The following is a 23,190-nucleotide window of genomic DNA, read 5'->3' on the forward strand; positions in this document are numbered from 1 at the left end:
TGTAAACACTGTGATTCAGAATCAGAATCATTAGGTTGGAAGAGACCTCCAGGATCAAGTTCAACCCTAACCTCAACTAAACCATGGCACCAAGTGCCATGTCCAGTCTTTTCGTAAACACATTCAGAGATGGTGAATCCACCACCTCCACAGGTAGACCATTCCAATACTTTATTACCCTTTCTGTAAAAAACTTTTTCCTGATATCCAGCCTATATTTCCCTTGGCACAGCTTGAGATTCAAAAGGAACTGACCTACAACAGGGCACAAAAAAATCGGGTTGTTAAGGAGAGTGCAGAAAATTGAGATGGCTAACATTCCCAGCACTGCAAAAGCATCCCCTTACAAACTCCCCTGGGATCTTTCCTCCCTGCTGGCCACAGTTTGCAGATATGTTCACACAAACTCCACCAGCACTTTCTTCCAAGCCCTTTGTTGCAGCTCTGAAACTTGGGTAAACACAGCCTTGACCTGGTGTTGGCAACAGCCTGGCTCCAGGCAGGAGGTGGGTTTGAATTGCTCACAGGTGCCCTAACCCCACCCAAGCATGCTCCTCTGTTCCCAAATTTTTTTTGGAAAATAAAATAAAATAAAAAGCTATTTCAAGAGAAGCACTCTGAGTCTGTGTAGCAGCTTCCAGGAGGTAAAAATCTGATGAGCTATAAAAGAATAGAGAGACCTAAAAATAGAGCTCCCACCACCCACACTAAAGGATTAAGGACAGCCTTGACCTTGAGCAGGGCAGAAGTGCCTGGCTTGCTACTGTTGTCTCCGCTGCCCCATCACATGTGGTTTGGAGAAAAAGCTGCACATTCTTGGTTCTGGTTTTCCTGTTTGTCAAAGGAAGCTGAATATCCTTGTACATTTATTGATGCTGTAGATTCACAGCTTGACAGATTTACCCCAGATCTCAAGGGCCTATCTGGACTGTGATGAATCATCTCCAGTTAACAGGGCAGGAGCAATGGTGGAGTCCTTTCAGCTCTTTTCTCTTGCAATTCTATGCCAAAAACTGTTTTATTTGATGTAGAAGACCTTTAAATATAGAACAGTGATGAAGACGTCCACCTTACAATAGTTATTTTGCTTTCTTATAACTCATTTTGTGGTTTTGGCATCTCACCTTTGCAGGGAAAGTTGGAGGCGGGGGTGGGTGGGAGGAGACAAATTCCTCATTTCCATCACATTCAACAAGAAAGAAAAAGTCACAAAAGAGTGTTCCATTTCCAGCCTACACAACCCCTGTCATGGATTTTTGATGTAAGTGCTTGATTAAAGCCATCCAACACCCACAAGGTACTCTTACAACCTTGGACAACCCTGAGAGAGGCCATAGGATACGGGAATGCATCTTTTTTCTGCTCATCTCTGCTAAAACCTGAGATGGAAAAACATGTCTGGTTTTGAGAACCAGTCCAAGAAAGATATGTATTAGCTGGAGAGAGTCCAGAGAAAAAGAATGAGAATAACTGGAAAAGAGCATCCATAAAGGAAAATCAAGGTTATTGATGTTGTGTGACCTGGAAAGAGAAAGCAAAGGGAGTTTCAGATATATGGGTGCTGTAACCTCATAAAGGCAGGAACTAGTCGCTTTACTATGTTCTCAAAGAACAGGGCAAGATCCAGAAATACAATCTTTGAATTTTGCTGATCAGAATACATCTAGGGCTTTCTGCCCTGTTAGCATTTCCTAGGTCCTATCTCCTTGGGAGATGCTCTCTCTCCCCCACGTTATTTGATATGTTGGGAATAGTTATTTACCTCTCACACTTTGTGTGGCCTGAGGACTCAGCTGTTGCTAGACTGGTCCCCACACCTCTGTGCAGCTTCCTAATCTAGTCTGTCACTCTGCACAGCACAAGCCAAAGGACATCAGTGAATTGACTCCCCCTTGCAACAGGGAATCCACCCTGCAGTCTAAAGCCTGCCAACAAGGAGGTACCCCCCACCTCACCTTCAGCAATGAATTACTGTGGTTAATTACCCTCTCGGCCCATGTTAATCTCACTATGAGATCCTGTCTCATCCTAAGGCTCATACCTCCTTCTCGAGTTGCTTGAGATTTCACCCCTGATTGCTGATGGCATCCATGGTCCTGATGGATATGAAAAGTTCAGATAGATCAGTTGCACAGGGAGGCTTAAGTGTTTCCAAGACCATAATGAAAATTCCTTTCAGTAGAAACTGTGACCCAGACATGAAACCAAACCCTCAGTGGGAGACTTCTGATTTCACAGGAGACAAAAGCCAAACACACTAAAAAAAAAGTCACTCTCGGAGAATGGGAATTTATCATTCAGGTGGGAAGTGCTCCATTAGCCTCCACATATTGGTTTATTTAGGGATGTTTTTCTTGGGATTTATTTTAAATCAACAGAATGGGTTTGGGAATACTTTGTGTTTGGCTTGTGTGGACAACAGAACAACCAAAACATTGTCCAGTTTTCAGTGTTCAAGGCTCCTTGAACACAAGGCATCCCAAAAGTGTTTGTTTGGACTTGAGGACTAGTTTGTTGAAGATTTGGGAGACGGAGTGGTGGCTACACATCACTCACTGAGATGGTGCCAACAGGGGGAAGCTCATCCTATCCATAGGGATGGGTTATCCATCCACCTCAGCCTTGAACTGCGTGTGCTGTTTGTCTGATGGCAACTGCATTCACCAGAGTCTGCTCTACATGTCCAAGAATCATATCCATGCCTGGCTTCATGTCAGGGTGTAGGAGCCCAGATCCAGAAATTCCATCACGTGGAAAAGATTAAAAGATATCTGGGGATATACATTGTTATTTGATTTCATCCATGACAACCTTAGCTCTGATTTAGATTTAATATTCCCATAAAATCTGTGCTTAAGGAAAAAAGATCCTATGTAAATCTTCATCTCTACCTCCACGGGTTACCATGGTTTTAACAGAGACAAGAAGAACCCAGTCAAGGGGCATGGTGATGCTGTCTCCACATTGGTACAGCAGCTTTGTGTTTTAGAGCCCCAATTCACTCAATTTCCTTGAATTTGTCTCATGACCTTTCTGTTTTATCCCTCCTCAAGCAGAGCAAGTAGGAATGTGCCCATATCCAAAGTGCTGTAGAAACGGGTTACAAATCTGAGCATTCCCTGTGTCTGTCCAGAACAAGAGATGTTTTTGTATGGCCAGGCTCAGGACTGATCCTGAATGTTCAGGCTGAGCACCACTTCCAGGGCCAGATAAGTGCCAGCATCCCACCATATTCCTGCTCCCCTTTCCCAGGGAACACAAATGAAGACGAGAGCTGGAGGAGCAGGATTTGTGAGGTGCAAAGTGCCCACATGCCACACAATGTGATCACAGCCACAAGGATGTGCTCATGCTGGGGAGGCTCTTGCCCTTTCTCCATGCCAGACCATTGCAAAATCAGCTTCTGGGAGGATTCTGCTTCTCATTTATTTCTCCTGGGTCTGTCCATGCTTCCCCCCCCATTAGCTTTGCCAAGTTTTAGCTCATTCTGCATTCTGAAAACAGTTCCAATTAAATGGCTTTTCAATCAGTTTGATCACAAGTGCACTTGCCAGAAGTGTGGCACGTCCATGAAATCAGGAATTTCCTGCAGGACAGCTACTCTCTGAAAAAAAAAAATAAATTGGATTTTTTCTTGGAAAATGATCAGTTCAAAAACTATTCAGCCTTGTAGCCAACATTTTTCTTTTTATTTCTTCCAGAATTTGGAGTAGATTCTCCCCCTCCCTCTAAAATTTTGTCCTCAACAAAATATTTCATGGATAAAAAACAAACCAAAAGCACTCTGTCCTGGCTCGGAGTTCAAACAGGCAGGAATTTTCACACAGCCCAGACCTGAGGCTTGGAAATACTCTGGCTTCTTGACAAAGCCCATTTGGTAAAGTAGCTCAGAGTGCCCATGTCTGTCCAAGGCACACCTCCAACCAGTTTTAACACTGCAGAGGCAAACCCAGTGTGAATAATTCCTAATACAGACCTGCTGAGACTTCCCTTTCCAGTAAATATTTATTTTTGTTAGCAAAAACTATGCAAGACACATACTTTTGTGGTTGGCTCTTTCCCCTTTTCTCAGCTTCTTGAGGACCAAGCCATGCTTTTATGTGTTTTTCCCCCTTGTTCCACACTCACCAGTCCAGAGGATCGCTGCGATTCATTTGAGAAACAAGGGTGCACCTGGTGGTTATTCCCCAGACCAGACTGCTGTGAGATAGAAGAGCTGGGCTGTGCTCCCCCCTGCTCCTGATGAGGAGAGATTAGATGGGGAAGCCTGATAGCCTGGCTCTGGAAGCGAGCAAATGAGCAACCCTAAATACCTCCCTGGACCCGGTGACCGTGAGTCCTTGCCGGTGCCTGGTCCTTGTGGGATAATGCCAGGAATAGGCATATTAAGCACATGAATGTCAAGTCCTAATTCATCTCTCTAATGTTGTACAGTAGCAAGACTGTACCCCCCTGCTGTGGTGTAATTTCACGCTGAGGAGTCTGATGGGGCTTCCTGCAGACTGATCCTTTATGGATCAGAAAACTCACTTTCTCTTTGTGTTGGAGGGTCTGGAGATTATCTTATTAACCACATCCATGCCAGCTCTGATAAAACACCGGGCTCTGCCTCTTCTGAGGACTCGTTTTCTTGCTGCTTTTCCCCTCATGTGGGTCCACATCACAGAGGTGAAGAACATTAAACTCAAACTCTACCAGCAGGTTTCACACTTGCGTCAGCAAATGGAATATTTTGCATTTTCTTGGCTCAGATGCAACACTGACCTGGCTTGAACCCTAAATCAGTTTGAGGAGCTTGATGCATCTACATTAGGGCTCCTGTGTCCCCTTTTCAGGCTCCTTTCACCTCTTCTTTCCTCCAAAAAGTCAATGTTTAAATTACTTTGGGTGATAGCCTGCAGGTACCACCTGCCCCATGGCAGCAAGTGTGAATGCAGGAGGGGGTCCACCTCAAGTACTGCTCTCTGCAGGACCTGTCCACCTGGAGGAAGGGCTTCTTCTCTTCCACCATCTCTGCTTCTTCACAAACCTCTCCAGACCATGCAGTGGGGACAGCAAGATGTGGCAGTGAGCAGTTAGGATGTTCTCGTGGCCTCTGAAAGTGTCAGGCACTGCACACAGGTCAGGAAAATGCTGCAGGAGGGAAGGCAGGACTGCATGCATTCTCAGACACTCCTCAGGATGTGGGCTTTTCCAATCTGACAGGACAAAAGCCTTCTGCTTTCAACACCAGACCACGGCTGCCTCCCCGAATGATGCCAGAGGGCCACCCTGTAGCCACATCCCAGCGTGTAACAAGGGATGGTAGTTTATAATCTCATTTTCTGGGCTGGCTGCCCTTCTGGTGCCCCTCATGCTCCATGTAAATCATCTGGAGTCTGATTTCCTTGGCTTGCAGGGCTGTTCTCTCCCTGTCTGCTTCTAACAGGCTCCTGGCTCAGCAGGGACCTTGTCAGTGAAGGCAGTACCAGGACAGTCCCACCAGAAAAAACTTCAATTCAGTCTTGCTTGGACAAAATGCTGCAGCCAGGGCCAGGCTTCCATCCACATGCTGTTCCAGCAGCCTGGGGTGGCTCTGGCACGCTCACATCTCCTGTTCACTGTGTATGCACTTCCCAATCCAACAGCACCACTTCTTGAACCAGGGCTATCCCGCTCCTTTTTGCTTCACCTGATGCACTTTAAAAAGGCAATTCAACAGAGCCCTCAGTGGATTTCAGTTATTTTTATGATCTTGTGTTGTGTCGAGCTACAGACCTGGTGGCAAGCTTTGCCACCACCAACAGCCTTTTGCAGCTAATGAAAAATAACCTTCTTTTTATCTGCAGAAAATAGCATCGCCTGGGTCTTACCATGGCAAACTATTTAATGGCTCTCCAAGCAAAAAAAAAAAAAAAAAAAAAAAAAAAAAAAAAAAAAGTCCTTCCCTGTCTATAGGGCTGTGTAAGTCTCCTTCCAGCCATTATCTTGCTGCATCACTGAGCACCTCAACAACCTCAGAGCCACAAACTGTCCCATTTCTGGGCAGGGAGGCAGAGTTCCACTTGTCTGTAGAGAAGGGAAAGCCTCTGATCCCACCTCAGCACCTTGCACACAGCCAGAGCATCCTCAGGAGAGCCCAGGACAGGAGCCCAACCTGCAGCTGCCTCCCCCTCTGCCACGGTGGCTTGGTCAGAAAAAAGGGATCTGTCAGAGGAAGGCTGCTAAGTAAGGGGCTGGTTTTAAGAATTTGATAATTAATAGGTGATTGGGGTTTTTTTTCTAATGCAGGGAGAGTAGTGAAGGATTTGTTTAATTTGTTTAACTGCAGTATTCTTCTTATTTCATTTTCCCATAAGGGAAGAAATAAATCCTTCTGTTCTACCTCAGCTTCCCTTTACAGCAATATGGCAAGTGGACAGTAGTAAGAAATATCATCAAATTCTCCATGAAGACTTAAGTATTCTTTTTTTTTTCCTTCTTTTTGGTTTGTTGGTTTTGGGGGGATTTTTTTTTTTCCAAAAACCTACTTAAGAAACACCCAGAGGAAAAAGTGTTACTTGCTTAAACCCTCCATTTCTGCATTAATAATCTGGCAACTCTCTCCTTTGCCCACACAAGCTCGGTCAGGTTTGGCTTGGACTTGGGACATGTAGGCTCTTTCCAGATAAGCCTATAAAGGTGATGGGGAAAGGCTTAGGAAGGTGACAGTGGAAGGCTGGGGCAGGTGATGGGAGAAGGCTTATGAGGTGCTGGAGGCTGTGTGGGTCCTGAGATCCCACTGGATGGGAAGCAGCTGGCAGCTACAAGGTAGGCTCTCTGGCCACAGAAGCAGAGCTGAAGCCATCACTAGTAGAGATCACTGCAGATCACAGTGTGAAGATGGAAGGGTGGTCCCCAAAGGACATGTCAGAGTGATCTGCTGCATTCAGAGCTGCCCACTTGCTGTGGGACTGGAGCAAAAGCCATGGGAGAACTTTTTCCAGCCTGTTCTGCTACTGCCCACACAGAGCTAAGGGGACAAGTGGGGATGGAGCATCCCTGTGCCACAGACCAGGGAGAGCCTTCATCCTGCAAAGGGGAAGATTTTCAGCCTGAATAAATGCAAAGCCCCCTATTCTGCCTGGCACAGTAGGTTTCCCTGAAGCTCAGCCCATGCCTTACTGAAGAACCTTTTCCAATCCATGAGCCCACAGATCCCAGAGCAGAAGGGAGGACTGTTTGTTTAGACCTATGTGGGTTAGGCAGCTCAGACTTTATTCTTGCACTTTGATAGGTTCCTAAATGAAAATCCAATAATATTTAGAGCAGAACGAGTTCCCATGAAAGTCATTTCTAAATCGCCTGGCTCATCCTACCTGTCGGCTGGATTCTCCATCCCCACTGCCCTAAGCCTGGTGTAACGTCCCTGCTGCCAGCACTTTACTCCAGGAGCTGAGTCTGGCCCTGCTGCAGAGAGCAGCGCTGCTGCTGCTTTTAATGAACATGTAAATAGACAGGAGGTTTCACAGCAGAGTAACCCTGCAGTCAGGAAGTTCTCCAAAGCAGCTCGGGAGAAATAATACTTTATTCCTGGCCGTGCAAATAACTGATAGGGACTGGCTAAGAAGGGTTCATGCAAATACTCCTGAATTAAGCTCCGTCTGAAGTTAGAAAGGAAAGATGATAAACACACCCGGCTTTAAAACTGCAAAATATGCTTTGCAGGCATGAAACCGGAGGAGTAACAAAACTATCTGACATCACATTTAACAGCAAAGCGTTTCTTATTCTCAGGGATGCAGTTACCTAAACTAGAGTCCCACTAAAGAGCCCTACCTATTATTTACATTTCTAAATCTTAGAACCATTAACAAAAGCCACTTAATTCAATTACTTTCCATGAGCACTGATGTTATTACATTATTGTCACGAAGGCGAGTTTTGGCTCTGGATTTCTCTTTTTTTTCTTTCTTTCTTTAAATTCATTCCTCTTTTCTCCACGCCGAGTGCCTCCCCACCACCTCCCTGTCTTTCTCTCCCCCGATGTCATTGTGTAGAACTAATGGGGTAAACTGAAATGGTATCTGTCCTCATTGACAGGTTTATGAGAATTTAATAAAGCGTGGCGCGGATAAAATGAGATATTACAAGGCCACACAAAGCTGATTGACTTCTCCACGTCAGCATTTTTATTTGGTTGTTTATTTATTTCTTTATTTTCAGCACAGGGGTGATCTCACCAGTCCTTTGGTGGTGCTGGCCTGGGAGGGATGAGAGGGGAAGGGAAGATGCAGGCAATGGGAAGGGCTGATCAATCCATTGAGGTGTTTGCTGTGAGCACGGGCCATGGTGCTTTGTGGCTTTCCAATGGCTCTGGGAAGATGACATGGCAGGAAGTCACCAATGGCCTCCCCAGCACTGCCTGTGAATATCTCTGCCCCTCAAGCCTCCATGGTGATGGGTGAACTCACCAAAAGCAGCTTTGGCAGTCGCCAGCACTGCTCCATCAGGGGTCAGAACCAGGGAGCAGCTGCTAGTTGTACAGACCCTGCAGAAGATGCTTGGCATGGACAGGGCAGGAGGTGCACTCCTGCTGTGCACTGTGTGTCCCTGTAGCAGTGACATCTGTGGTGATGCCCAAATGGGCCCCCACAGACCACCCGAAGACCCACTCAGACCACAGGGATGTTTGCACTGATCAACACAGAGCAAATCCCAGCCTGCAGTAGGGCTCAGGAGGTCATCACAAAAATGCCACCAACTATATCCCTCCACGCATGGTCCTGCCCCGTGCCTCAGTTTCCCCTCCTGCCCAATGTCTACCTTGCTTGTGTAAATGTAAATTGTTCAGCTGGGAGGCCTGCACAGATGGAACCTTTCCCCTGGGAAAATCAGTGTGTATACCTAAAGTGTGTTTGCTTCCATCCCAGGGCAAACAGGGAGCTGGAAATCTGGGCTGTGCTGTAACTGGCTGGCTGTCTCCCTCTCCTGGCCTGTTCAGAAAGTAGGGATCTCGAAAAGGAGATAAAGAGGACAGGAAAAGGAAGATGGAATAGGAATAGGAAGCGGAAGATGGAATAGGAATAGGAAGCAGGAGAGGGAAAGGAAGAGGAAGAGGAAGAGGAAGAGGAAGAGGAAGAGGAAGAGGAAGAGGAAGAGGAAGAGGAAGAGGAAGAGGAAGAGGAAGAGGAAGAGGAGGAGGAGGAGGAGGAGGAGGAGGAGGAAAAGGAAAAGGAAAAGGAAAAGGAAAAGGAAAAGGAAAAGGAAAAGGAAAAGGAAAAGGAAAAGGAAAAGGAAAAGGAAAAGGAAAAGGAAAAGGAAACCTCAGTGTGTGTGTACTTTTTTTGCCAGGCAAGCAAACCCACAACACCAGTGGCCAAGGAGGTTTGGATTCAGCCCACTCAGGGCTCAGCACCCTCCTATGACACAGGACCCCATTTGAATCTGGACTCCACACTACAGAATAACATCCCTTTTGGAGAAGACAGTCAGGTTTAAATTTGGGGCAGCCTTTGTTAACCTCAAAACTCGGGCCACAGGGCTTCAAACACAAATAATATCAAGTGTTTCCCCTTCTGCAATGTGCATTCAGAAAGGGTGGAGATGCCCTTGCCCATTCAATTCATTCCAATGTCAAGCACTGGAACAGGCTGCCCAGGGAATTGGCTGTGTCACAAAAACCAAAGGCACTTAAGAGATGTGCAGATGTGGCACTTAGGGACGTGGTTTAGTGGTGTACTTGGCAGTGCTGGGTTAAGGCTTGGAGTCAGAACCCAAAAGATTCCATGGTTCTCCTCAGAAGGGCAGGCAGCCTGCCAGACTTGAGGCACGGTCCTGGCCACGGCAACAATTCCTGGCAGCAGCAAAGCTGATAATTTGCAGGACCAAGTTCTGCTGGGATGCTCTCCTTAGCAAGAACAACGTGATCACAATGGATCGGCCGCGGAACTCCCAGTTTATAAGAGCACTTAAAACCCCCTGAAATCAAAGTGCTGCTCCCCACAAAAGCTCTGGTTATCTCATCACCCAAATAGCCCGAAAGGGACTTTCTGCTTCGTACAGTACTCCAAGTTCGGAGCGTATAGCACAGGGTTTAGGGTGCAGAAGTCTCCGAGTACGCGATTCCTGCCAGGCAGCAGCTCAATCCTGCTCTCTGGTGGCTACACCCGACAGGACAAATCCAGCAGCGATTTCTCCTGTGCTGCAAGGAATGCTCACCTGGTGTTCCCCTGCACTGGAAACGCTCTTTGTCCCTTATTCATTAGCTCGAGGGTGAGCTCAGAAGGCAGCTGGGCACAAGGAGATGGAGATCACGGAAGGTTTTACGCTCCCTGCTTGAGCAGAGCGTGGGTCCATCACTGCAGGGGGCCCACGGGCTCTATAGAGGGGCTGGGACCATCACACTTCCTTTAAAAGCCCTTCCAAAGTCTTTGTACCATGGAAAGCATCTTGCTGCTCTGCAAGCATTGCCCACAATCCCTGCAACAGCTTCTCCTGCAATGCCCCAGCCTGCAAACATTCCCCCCAGCATCTCCCTCGAAGGGCCACAGGGTGAGGAGCAAGCTGGGGAGAATTTCTTCTGCATTTCTTCACCCCACTCCTGCTGAGACGTGCCCATGCTCCCAGCCCCACAAGACGGCAGCACAATGGGATGTCCCAAAGCACATGGCATGAGCAGATGTCCCTTGGGGACAACACCTCTACCCTTCCACCATCACCACCAGTCTCCCAGGGCTGGGCAGTGACTGCCTGTGACCCCAGGATGGATTTTATCAATTGATCACACCATGACACAGCATCTAACAAAGGCTGGACTCATCCTCTGATACTCTGAGGAGCATTTAATCATCTTCTCCATACTGGCTTCACCCTATAAAGTTTTAAACAGAGATTACCTCAATTCTTCACTCTGTAATGCACAATAAAGGAAAAGGTTGTATGAAACTTGTTCCCCTGCTCACCAGCTTTGCTGTCCTGGCTCTGCTCCCCCCCTGCCCAAACTGCTCAGTGTGTAAGTGTATGCAAATCTGTGGCAGTACACACAACACCCCCATCTCCTGCTCTCCTCCTCTGAGCAGACAGAGTAATTACAGTGCAGCAGTGCCAGCACGAGGCATTTCTGCTGATGAATGCACTCAATCTAAGCACAGTTTTATGTATCATTAATTCCTTTAGCATTCAAAAAATAACTTTTTTGATGGCAGATAATACTGTAATCACTCATGATTGCCAATAAAATTATCTTCATTGAGCTGTGTAAAACAACTACAGGAGTAATTTTACTCACTTAAAATTTCTTCCTTTTTTTTTTTTTTTTTTTCTTACTTATTTTTTAATGAAAAGCTGTTTGGACTCAGATTCCTGTAACACAGACACTGTGAGATAAAAGTCCCTACTCCCTCATTTATAGAGATAGGATCTTTTCAGAGGCTGTTCCTTAAGGTGCCTTCAAGCAATACCAGGGATCTCCCAAAGGGTCCCTTCCACCCTAAGGGTCCCTCTGTTATGATCTCTTCAGCTTTTCCTTCAAGCTACCATGCAACAGCTGCTACGTACACAAGGAGCAAGAGTGTTTGTGCAAATGCAAGTTGCACATGCAAGTCATGGTCCTCTACCAGGGCAGCTTCTCCTCCACCCTGCTGGTGGAGAAAACACGTGGGCACTTCCTAATCTGCTTCAGAACAGAGTCCACAAAGCTGGCAACAAACCATGTGTCCAAAGTGATTGTGGTAACACACACTCTGGCTTGAAGCAGATTTGGGAGCAACCAGCCCTTGCATGGACAGAGCTCTGGGGCACAGGCAGTGAGGAAGACAAGCATTTTTTTGAGGCAAAAGTCACAACAAAGTGAACAATAAAAGCATCATCAAGTGGGTGATTTGGCTGCACATGCAGTTTTCTTGCAGGGACAAAAGAAATCACTCCCACATGGCACTGTCTCTTGACCAAGCTGCTGAACAACCTTCTTGCAGGGGTTAAACTCCAGCTCTGCGTGGAATTGCTTCACCTTCTTGCAGATCATGTTGACTAACTCCACTCAAGAGCCAGGAACCTACAAGGAGTGGAGAAATGAAACAAAAAGGACTGCTGGATGTTGCAAATGTAGCTTGAATCTTCTTCCAGAGAGCGAGATCTCAGGAAGCAGGTGACTGGCAATTGGAGGCAGGAGCAGGTCAGTAATTTCTGGGAAACAGTCTAAAAGCAGCAGGGTGAAATGGAAGAACAGAAGTGTAAAATTCCTGGGGGAATAGCAAACAATTTCTTATTACCTCCCTGGAAATAAGAAGAGTAAATGAAATCAGCCATAGGAGGCCAACAGGAGATGCTGCTTCCCTACAGCACGCGGATAAACCATGGATCTCCCTGCTCCAGGAGATCCTGCTGGGAGTGCCAGAATCAGATTGCTTCACACAAGAAATATCTGTGTGATCACACAGCTATTAGTCACTCAACCCTAACCTCTGGCTTAAGGAACCACAGCATTCCGGGTTCCGAGGAGGCAGCACTAAGGAAAACACTGCTGTGTGTTTGCCAGGCTCTTGGCTCTGCCCTGGTGTCAGGTGAACAGGAACTAGCTGGTCCTTCAGCCCCAGCCAGTCTGGCTGACCCTGTGTGATTTGCCACAGAGAGAAGAAGATGGTGACAACTTTGTGCCCCTCCTTTGGTAACTGCAGGGTTTCAGCATCTCTGGGGTGTGGTGGCACCCACCCAGTCACAGCTCTGTGGACACAGGGGAGGTACATGAGCAATGGGGAAAGAAGCCTTCACAGATCTTTTTGTCTCCCCTTAGCCACAGTCACCAGCCTTGCCAGACAGTGGAGGAGGAGTAGGAGAAGGATCAGTCCTCAATTACATCACTCCAAGATTCAAACCCCTTTTGCAGCAGCACATGGGCAGCCCTATGGACATAACAGCAGACAAGGGCTCATCCAGTAAGGAGACACCAGTGTCCCAAAGGGACATCAGGGTGTCAATTGGCCCACAAGCCAGCACTTGGCTGCCACCCCAGGCCCTGGGGAACAAGACCAGACCCACTTTATCTCCCTTAGCCAGTCCCAGGCACACTGTCCTGGGCAGGGCATCACCAGCCACCACCTGTGCACGCTGGAGCTCCTGTCCTGTGCCCTGTGCCATCCACTGGGCCATCTCTTCTGGCAGCTGGGTCACAGCACAGACCTGCTGCATTTTGGGATTTCCCATGCCCTGAGTCATCCTCCTGGACCTGGCTGGCCCCAGCAGAGACCAAAGCCTCATCACTGTCCTGACTGATGCTTCAACCACACTTATTCACCCACACACACTTCTCCAGGAAAGGGGAGAAGGAGATTCTCGAGCAGCAGCTTCTGGAGGTGCAGGTGCTCCAGGCATAACTCTCCTACTTTGTTTTCTTCCTTTTCACAAATTGAACTGCAGAAGTTGAAAACTGTTCCTGCAGGAGAGATTTTAAGCAGGATTTAAATTAGGGGGAAGAAGGCTGGAGAAGTAATTTCATCTTCTACAAGAGCTAGTTTGAACTTCTGTTCCTCCAAAAATCCCCACCTTTCTTGTTCTTATGTTGAAAGACCTCAATGCACATGACTTTAGAGCCTGCAAGGGAACAGCCCTGTTTTGGCACTGTGCTGCCATGGGGTGAGATCAGTGCAGGAACCTGAAGCTTCCAGGGTGAGAAAGAAGGAAAAGGAAGGTGGGGATCACAGACAGTGCATGGTGTGCCAGCCTTGAGCTGATTACATCCTCCTCACTCATGGGAAAGGCACTCCTGCCAATCCATTCCTCTCCTGTGAGCCAACTGCAGTGCCCTTGGGAGTTTGCAATCTTGTATAACCCTCTAAGCCCCATAATCTGAAAAAGGGCAGGGAGAGGAAAGGGAAAAAAAAGAAGTTAAAGGAAAAAAACTGCTGGGAAAACTGCTGTTCTTGCATGTGATTTCCTTGACGCAGATAACAGGCAGCTGCATATCCTTAGAGCAAGAAGGCCACAGAGTTCATGAGGACTGAGTATTTTTGAGGCTCCAACACCCTTCAGCAAAGAGCCCCAGGACACAGAGTACATCCAGCACACCCCAGGGCATTGTGGATGCACAGCACAGCAGCTCCCTCCAAGGGTGCCAGGCTCTGGCAGGAGTGGCTCGAGTGCTTCCAGAGGAGCCCTGAGATCCTGAGACTGAAAGAAATAAAGCCAGTGGCCCGAGCAATAATGCCAGGAAAAACTAGCCTGGTGCATCTAGCTCCACCACATTTTCTAGGTCAGCATCAGGGAACAGCTCATCCTGCTGGGAAGTGAGAAAACATTCCAGATTCTTCCCAACAGGTTTTTCACAATCCTACAGGCAGTATCTAAACTAAATAGCTTGAAATATTTTCTGACAGACTTTTGGAAGTCGTGGAGGGTTGTTGTTTTTTTTTTAAGGACAGAGCCCGTGTGGGGCTGGTGATGAAGAAATTATTTTGGAGTTTCCCTCCACACTTGAGGAGTGCAAGGCCGCAGAAGGCAGGGATGCCAGACAGGGCTGTGAGGAGCCGCGGCACTTTGCACAGCACAGACACACCCATGCTCTGCCAGCGACAAGTGAACTCCGCCGGGCACAGCCTGCGACATTTACTGTTTCTTTTTCCCACACAGCCGCCCGGCTCCAGGAAATGCAGAGGAGCCGGGTATCTTTGGGACTCCCCCTCTGCCTTGCTCCTCCAAGCCAAGACTGTTCCCAGAGGGGCTGAAAAATCGCGGGCAGATCCAAACCTCCCTGAGCCAACGGAAACACCAACAAAACCTTATCAGACAGAGACCACCCAGCGCAGGGAGGGGCCGCGCTGTCATCCAGCAGCTTTTCCTGCTGCCGGAGCTCCCCCTCTCCCTGCGCGGCGAGCCGGTTAAATCCCTGTCCGGCCGGGAATCCCGCCCAGGTTTTGGCTCGCTCTCCCCGCGGGCGGGTGCCCTTGGCGGGGCCGTGCCGGGCGGGGCGGAGCGGGGCCGGGCTCGGGGTGCCGGGGCTGGGGGAGCCGCTCCTGCCGCTGCCAGTGCCGCAGCCCCAGCCCCAGCCTGGCCATGCGGGTGCCGCTGCCCGCCCTGCTGGGCGGCTCGGTCCTGCTGCTGCTGCTGCTGCGATGGCGGCGGCGCCGGGCGCTCTGGAGGAAGGTGGCGGAGGCGCAGGAGCGGCAGGAGCGCAGCCTGGTGCGGATGGAGGCGGCGGTGCAGCGATTTCGGGAGCAGGTGAGCGGCCCCCGCTGCATCTCCCCGAGGGGAATCCTCACCTGGGCCCCTTCCCCGCCAGGGACAGCCGCTCGCCCGCCTGTCAGGTGCCTCCCCGGCTCCTTATATGGACCCACGGGGATTAAGTGTCTTTATTTTCCCTTTCTGAGCCGATGTGTGTCAGCATCGCAGCGATCGCCGCTGTGGCAGGGATGGGGAGGAAACGCTGCGCGGAGCAGCGGGAGATAACCCGTTATCCCCATGACAGTCACCGGCGGGTAGGAGGGGGAAATCCCTGTCGGAAAGCTCCTTTTCGCCGTGGTAGGAGGCTCAGGCCGGCTGAGGAGGCAGCAGGAAAAGGCGAATGTGTTATCAGCAGAGGCCAAAGTGCAGCCGCAGCCGCAGGCAGGGATGCGATGGTGCCCCGCGGTCCCGGCGGGCGGCCCGGCCTCGGGCTGGAGCAAACTCGCAAACTCAGGTTCATAGTCCAGCTCGGAGACGTGAGGTTTGATAGATTTTTCATGATGTTTGGTAGGTGGTGAATAAACCTCTGCTGACCTAAAAATGACCAGCCCAGGAGCTCCCTGGTTTTTGCACTTCCCTGTGCAAATATACAGTGCCAGAAGAACTGGATCCAGTTCTGGTTTCACTCCTTGATGGAACAATTTCTATAACCGTGACACCAACTCCCACTGTAATTCAGCAAAAGCTGCACTAAGCTGTTCCCCCAGGCCTGGCCATGACCTGTCTAAACAAGGCTGTGTGAAAGGCTTTATTTTAATGTGCAGGTGCTTGGTGTGACTGGTCTGAACAGGAAGAAAGGCTGAGAGAGCCAGTGGTAATACTGGCCCTGAGGGTTTCACACCGTGCTCACTTGGTGTCAGGTAGAGCAGGATGTGGTCTTGAGGCAGATACCACCTTCAGTGACTAAATGGCAGATATTTTTTGGGTGAGTTACAGAGGGGACCAAGGAGAAAGGAGGAGGAACCCATCAGCTGAAGTAGAAGTGTGACATTGCCTGTTCAACCTTTCCTGTAGCATCCTTCCTTGAGCGCGGCCTCCATCCTCTCCCTGCCTTTGCCAGAGCTCTCCAAGAAACTCCGGGATGGCTCCCTCCCTCCAGACCACGTCTTCTATGCCTATGTGGGCAAGGTAGGAGCAAGGGCAGCAGGGCAGCATCTCACCCACGGTGGGGCTGGCTTTTTCTGGGAGGAGCACAACACAAGGTTCAAACCTGGCTCAAATGATGCTGAGCTGGCCACTGGTTAGTGGTGGGCCCTTCTTGTGGCTTTCTGTGAGTGGTTAGAGAGCTGAGCATCTGACTGCCATAGCTCTCAGCTTGGTTTGGAGGAAAAAAAGGAGCAGCAAGCAGCATCTGCAGGGCCCGTGCCTTCCTGGGAGAGCCCACACCTTCCCTAGGGCAGCTGTACCTTTAGGGAAGTTGCAGAGTGCTGCTGTTGTCTCCCCTCCATCTCCAAATGGGTTGTTAAACCTCAAAAAGTCAGAGTTGATGTTCATTCTCTACTTTTGCCCTAATCTTCTGATCACTCCCTGGGTTCCTTCTTTGGAACTATCATTTATGCCACCCCAGAAGCTCAAACAAGAGAACAGGCTGTGGTATTCATCTGAGCTGAGTGCCTCCCTTCGTCACACACAAGCTGGAACTGTGGCCCCGCTGTGTCCATCTTGGAGTTTGGCTTGAAAAGTAGCAGGAAGGGCTGCTCTGATAGCAACTGTGCAGATGGGGAGGAGGAAAAGGGGGAAGAGGCAGAACAGAGGTCATTGTGCAGCACCATGGGCTGTGACTCACCTATGGGCTTGTCCTGCTTTCCCCAAGGCCCTCCAACTTGCCACAGAAACCAACTGCATCACAGAGTATCTGCAGGAAAGTGAGAACCAGGTCCGCAAAGCCAAACTGATGGAGAAGAAAGGTCTGCTCTACGGGGTGCCTGTCAGCATCAAGGACTCCATCGACTGCCAGGTGCCACCAGCACAATTCTGCATGTATCCCAAAATCCCTCTGGGTTGAACTTTGGGGAGGGGGGAACTTTGACCTCAGCACCTGGCTTGACTTTGTCATAGCTGATGTGGAGTGGGCTGCACCCACACCTTTAACGTGTGTGTGGTGGGTGGGTTGCTGGAGGTGCAGGGTATGCACTTAGATGTGTAAATAAAAGCATGGGGGCAGGGGGAATTGCAGTCCTCCATCTGAAAACTTCATTGTCTCTGTTCCCAGGGTCATGATTCCACGTTGGGTTTCATAAAAAACCTCAATAAACCTGCAGCAGAAGACAGTGTGGTGGTGCAGGTGCTCAAGAGACAGGGGGCAATTCCTTTTGTCAAAACCAATGTTCCCCAGTCCCTCATCAGGTAGGTGCTCTGTTCCCTCAGCATAGCAGCAGTGCTCTCTTCCTCCTCTCAAGGGAGGGTTTCTATCTGGTCTCATTCTCATTTCCCACTTCTTTTTATATAACAACACCTGGTCTCCATTCTTTTGTGTCTATAAATTTCACTTCAAAAAGTAAATACATTTACACTGAGGATAAAAATTATCTCTAGTTCCACATGAAATAAAGAAGCAGAAGAGGAAGACGAGAGAAGAGAAACTGGTTTTATCTTTTTTTAAATTAACCTCTCAGCAATGATCCTATTCATTCTAAAATGCAAACACATATTCATAGGAGGGGAAGCTAGTTAAGCTAATGGCTTTAAATTCTTCTGCCCCCAAGCCTCCTGCTCCATCTGGCAACACTGCTCTTGGTGTCATTGATATGTGGTGTGCTCAGGTGTGCTCTGCTGGACAGCCACCCTTCTAGTGTCCCTGTGTCCTGCCAAGTGAGCTCTGGCAAAGCTCCTCTGTGGGTGCCCATTGCCCAAGCCCTATGAAATGCCTTTCTTAAGGTGATGTGGCAATGACTGGCCACAGATCAAAAAAGCCACACAAAGAGGTTGCCCCAGGGATTATCAGATTTTGCGCACTTTCTGGGGAAGTCCAGTGTCAAGTATCTCTGCAGTTGGCATTTGGCCTGTACTCAAGCTTTGGGTGACCTGTGGCACTCAGCTACCTTAACAGGAATACTTTCCAGGAGGGTTGATGTATTTGTGCTGCCAGAGTTTCACTCTGGGATAGGTTTAATGTCAGTGAAATAAGCTGTCAATGAATTCAGGTCCTGGGACCACCAGGAAAAGGCTCATGACAGTAAATGATGTCAGTGTAACAACTAGTGAATTACCTAATTGCCTTCTCAAGGTCTTTTAGTAGTGACTGGGCTCCACAGCAGCAGATACCTAAATTCCTCATTTGCAATCTCTCTCTCTCTCTCTTCAGCTATGACTGCAAGAACTTAATCTTTGGTCAGACCCGCAACCCTCTGCTGTTCACCAGAACCCCCGGAGGCTCCTCTGGTGGAGAAGGAGCCCTTGTAGGAGGTGGTGGGTCCATCTTGGGCATTGGGACAGATGTAGGAGGGAGCCTACGTTTTCCTGCTGCCTTCTGTGGGATCTGTGCAATCAAACCCACAGGGAAAAGACTCAGGTACTGTGAGGAATGCAGCAACGTCTCTGGGTGACACCCACTCTACCAACCACTGTGCTGGGATGCTCCTAATCCTGTGGGCAAGGGAAACTTGGGAGGGACTGGGAAGGGCTTGTTTGTCCCTCCTTGGGCAATATCTGAGGTCTGTATGGAGGGAAGCACTGGTTCCTCCCAAATGGAGGTGGGGAAACCTCTTCATCTGCATGCTGAGGGGATGGTTCTTCCTGACTGATATGGCCTAAATCACTCAGGCCTAGACTGTGTCTCTTGAGTTTTCTCTGTCCCTTTCCTTCAGCCAACCCTCACATCTGCAGTTTTAATTAATACTTGCTACTGCTTAAAGCCTTTCCCTTCAATGAAAACTACTCAGTTGCTGTATTTTGTGTGTCTCTTTTCTTTACAGCAAAAGAGGAATAATGTCTGGAGTCGTTGGGCAGAAGGCAGGTAGGAGTTGATGTCTGTCCCCCAGCAGCAGGGCGGGGGCCAGAAGGACCCTCAGCTGATTATGGGGGACTTTCTCCATCACCTTTAGAGCAAAGCAGGTTCACTTTTAGGGATTTTTTCAGAGAGCTGCCCCCATAGTGTGATTTATTTTTTTTTTGTATGTGAGCTGAGAGGAGCCGTGTGTGTAGCATAAACCACAATACAACCTGTTACCCACAGGGTGTGGCCTGTCTGTCACTGCTTCTTGAGTGTGGGATTAGCAGTCAAAAGGAGTGTCTGATGTTGTCCTCATGTCATGATTGACAAAGTTTTCTGGGTTTTTTTTTTTTCTTTTAAGTCATGAAATGGAGGCATCAGGGTGCATATTAATGGATAGCAAATCTCATAATTATGGACCTGTGGGGGGAAAGACACTTGTGGGCATCCTCTGCCCAATTTCTAAAGAGGAATTACTGCCAACACTAGATAAAGACAAAACAGTGCCAAGAGGTCCTGGTTTTGCAGAGCATGCCTTGAAAGACCCTCAGCCATGAATGATCTCTTGTGGTTCCTCCCAGTGGCTGCAGCAGTGGGACCACTGGCGAAGGACGTGGAGAGCCTGGCGCTGTGCCTGCGGGCGCTCCTGAGCGAGGACATGTTCAGCCTGGACAGCACAGTGCCACCCCTCCCCTTCAATGAAGAGGTACAGAACCTCTAAGGGTTCTCCAAGAGATCTCTGGGGAGAGCTCCAGGCTGAAAACGCCTGACCCGTGGGTGGGCACCTGGGCAAAGCCAAGTGATGCTTTCCAGGCTTGCCCCGTGGCATGAGTGTGCTGCTGGCTCCACTGGCAGCCTTCCAACCAGCTTCTCCCTCTGCCTGCAGGTGTATTCCAGCACAAAACCCCTCCGCATAGGCTACTATGAGACTGATTTCTTCACCATGCCCAGCCCGGCCATGAGGCGTGCCGTCCGCCAGACCAAGGAGCTCCTGGAGGAGGCTGGGCACACGGTAGGGGCCTTGGGGCTGCTGGGATAGAGGGACAAGCCCATCCCGTGTCTTTTGACTCAGCAGTTGTCGCTCAAAAGGAAAACATTGTTTTCAGGGAAGGATGGAGGTTTTCCTGTGGGCTTGTCAGGAAATCCTCAGCCTAGCTCGGCTCGTTTCAAGCCCTCATTGGCTTCTCCCAAACATTGCCTGTGCCACTGATACCCTCTTCCTTTGTCCTTCCAGCTGGTGCCCTTTGAACTCACAAATGTGGACCATGTGATCTTTAACTACTGTGTCAGGGGAATGTTCGCAGATGGAGGCAGCTCCTTTGTCAAGAAATTGTAAGTATGGCCTGGATTTGGTGGGATTGGTGCCTGTCTATAAAAATCCTCCCTAGGGTCTGGCTGGACTTGGGTTATAGGTAGCGGATCTAGTGGATATAGGTAGTGGCTAGTAGGCATTGGGGAGGCTTAACATTAAGTGATTCAGCTGCACCTTGATTGTCTTTGAGGTAACCAGCCTTGAAGGAGGCTGGGAGCTGATATCCTGTAAATGCTGTGAGAATCAAGGGTTGCCCAGCAGAATGGAGCAAACTTCTTTTTGTCACTTAGATACTCTGTTCAGAGGGGTTGGCCTGGGAAAAGCTGATCTGCTGTGATGGCTTCCTACCACTGCTCAGCTAAACCCTCTTCTCCCTTTCAGCAAAGGGGAGATAGAGAAAGGCGGCACGGGGATGTTCTTCTGGCTGGCAAAGGCACCACAGTGGCTGAAAACTCTCCTCTCCTGGACTTCCAAACCTTTCGTAAGGTCCATTTCTTTCTAGTGTAGACAGAGTTAAGCTGCATGTGAATAACTTGTCTCCCACTGCAGTAAGGCTTTCTCATAGAGAAGTCTCTGGGCATTGTTCCCTGTCTGTGGTCAGACACATATCCAAACTGGAGTGGGGCTATTTCTGTTCCTTCTCTCCCCACTTTGGGGAAGATCCACAAGTCTGGCCTGAACACTGAGGAAACAACATCTATTTGTGACTGAGCTGTCTCAGAGGACAGAGCTGGGATTAATTTTTTTTTCATTTTCTCCTGCTCAGGTGCCTCGATTATCGAGTATCATAAGAAGTATGGCAGAAAAGTGAGTAAATCTGAGCCTGAGCAAATGTGTGAAGATTTGTTTTGCAGCAGTGTTTGCTACATTATTGATACTGCTGCAGCTGCATGCATCTGAGAGAATGCAAGGCAGAAAATGCAAGGGTGGGAGCAAACAGAGCAATTGGTGTCAACACCATAACCCTGCTAGGTTTGGGAAATTGTTGGGAAATTGAGGGTGGGAATGAGAGCAGCCTTTTGCTTAGGAAGAGGATGAAGCCTGTGGGAATGAAATACAATGTTAGCTTCAGCACTGGTTAATGCATCCATCATGCCAAGAGGTGGAGTCCCCACAAGGCAGAAAGGAGTATGCACAGGGTTGCCTTTTATTGGGTTTGTTTCCTTTTACAGCACAGTGGATGAAGTCTGGAATCTTCATCAGGAAATTGAGGTAAAGTATTACAGTTTGGGGTTAAATAGTTTTTGTTTTATTTCTCTTTAGGAAGAGGCAGTATCAGTACTCAGCAAGGTTAGGAGATGATCAGGTCTCTGGTGATGTAAGATGGGAATAAGTCACTCCTCAACAGATCTCACTTGGATGTGCAAGTTCTCAGCACATTTAAAGATTAAGACAACACTTTGGCAAGTTCACGATGCCAAATCAGACCTGAATTTTTGACACCTGCATATAAAAATGTCAGTCATTAGACCTGCCTTTATTTCCCTTCTGGTTTTCCAAAAACAAAAGCCCATGTCCCAAGTCACCATGTGCCTGTGCACTCAGTCTTTGCCCACCTCCAGTTTACCAGGGAGAGGGTGCTTTGCGAGCTGGGAGGAATATTGTCCAGGCAGCAAAGCACTGCTGGATTTTAGCAAGATCAGGCCTGATGTAGCCTGTTGGCTGCTCCCAGAGAAGAGCCAAGAGCCCAGCTGCACACCCAAGGAGAGCCTCAGCCAGCAGCTGTGGGACAGTACATCCACCCCACTGACCACCAGCACATTTCCTCCTCAGGACTTTTGCCACCAGTTCATTGCCCAGTGGAAAAAGCTGAACCTGGATGTCATGCTTTGTCCCATGCTGGGCCCAGCTTTTGGCATCGGCTACCCTGCAAAGCTCTCAGGTAGGGGACTGGCAGGGCATCTTTGCTGTGGCACTGTGCCAGTACCCATGAGCAGCCTTCCTTCTCCTCCTCCCCTCACATCCCCGGGCTGCTGGCCAGCAGCAGGAAGAGCTCAGGTCTTGGGATAGCTGCAGCCCAGCCCATGGGGTGCACCTGGAATGACCCCAAAGTGCCGTGGGAGCCAAAGGGCCAATTTCCATCCCTCAGCCCCTGAGTTCCCAGTACAAGTGCCCCATTAGCTGGAATCTCACATACACAGAGGGGTGAAGGCTTTCCCTGTGCAGGCTGGCACTGCAAGCTCCCCCTCTCCCCCCCAGTGGCAGTCAGCTACACCATGCTCTACAATGCCTTGGACTTCCCTGCCGGTGTTGTCCCTGTCACGCTGGTGACGGATGAGGATGAGGAGCAGCTGAAGGGCTACAAGGGATACTATCGGGACTGGTGGGACAGGACCCTGGCCAAGGTGAGTGGTGCCAGGTTCTCCAGGGGCACGAGCTTCCCCATCCCTTCCCCTGGACATCCCCAACCCCGTTCCCTCTCTCTGTGCCACAGGCTTTCCGAGGCAGTGTGGGGATGCCCGTGGCCGTGCAGTGTGTGGCCCTGCCCTGGCAGGAGGAGCTGTGCCTGCGCTTCATGAAGGAGGTGGAGACCCTCAGCCTGAAGAAGAACAGTTTCTTCTGAGCCCCAGACGCTCAGCTGGAGCAGGATCCCAGCTAACACCAGCGTGGGCCATCCTTTGGTCTGAGCCACAGGACTCTTGTTGCCCTCAGTGAGGATGCAGTGATGGCTGAGCTGGCGGCTGGCTTTGGGCACAAGGGGAGAGCAAGACGAGCTCTGATGTGGTGGAACTCTTCCAATCATTGTCCTAACACAGTACTTTTTATTATCTGA

General features: G+C 49.3%; 1 protein-coding gene across 2 annotated transcripts; it reads left to right on the forward strand.

The window, feature by feature from the left end:
- Window positions 1-15,006: 15,006 nt before the first annotated feature.
- FAAH (fatty acid amide hydrolase) lies at window positions 15,007-23,190 on the forward strand (the record flags this gene model as incomplete). Of its 2 annotated transcripts, none has more annotated exons than XM_083867713.1 (15): window positions 15,007-15,171; window positions 16,189-16,302; window positions 16,988-17,131; window positions 17,387-17,520; window positions 18,479-18,685; window positions 19,089-19,129; window positions 19,687-19,811; window positions 19,992-20,117; window positions 20,340-20,437; window positions 20,799-20,898; window positions 21,184-21,224; window positions 21,590-21,629; window positions 22,191-22,299; window positions 22,617-22,762; window positions 22,852-23,190. In XM_083867713.1, 15 exons carry the CDS (start codon window positions 15,007-15,009, stop codon window positions 22,978-22,980), a joined length of 1,719 nt encoding a protein of 572 aa, XP_083723839.1. In that variant the 3' UTR covers window positions 22,981-23,190. The 2 variants fall into 2 exon arrangements, with proteins under 2 accessions (XP_083723839.1, XP_083723840.1); XM_083867714.1 differs by lacking the exon at window positions 15,007-15,171 and adding an exon at window positions 15,975-16,099.

This window comes from Zosterops lateralis, assembly GCF_965231275.1.
Source record: "Zosterops lateralis genome assembly, chromosome: 9".
Classification (NCBI taxonomy): Eukaryota; Metazoa; Chordata; class Aves; order Passeriformes; family Zosteropidae; genus Zosterops; species Zosterops lateralis.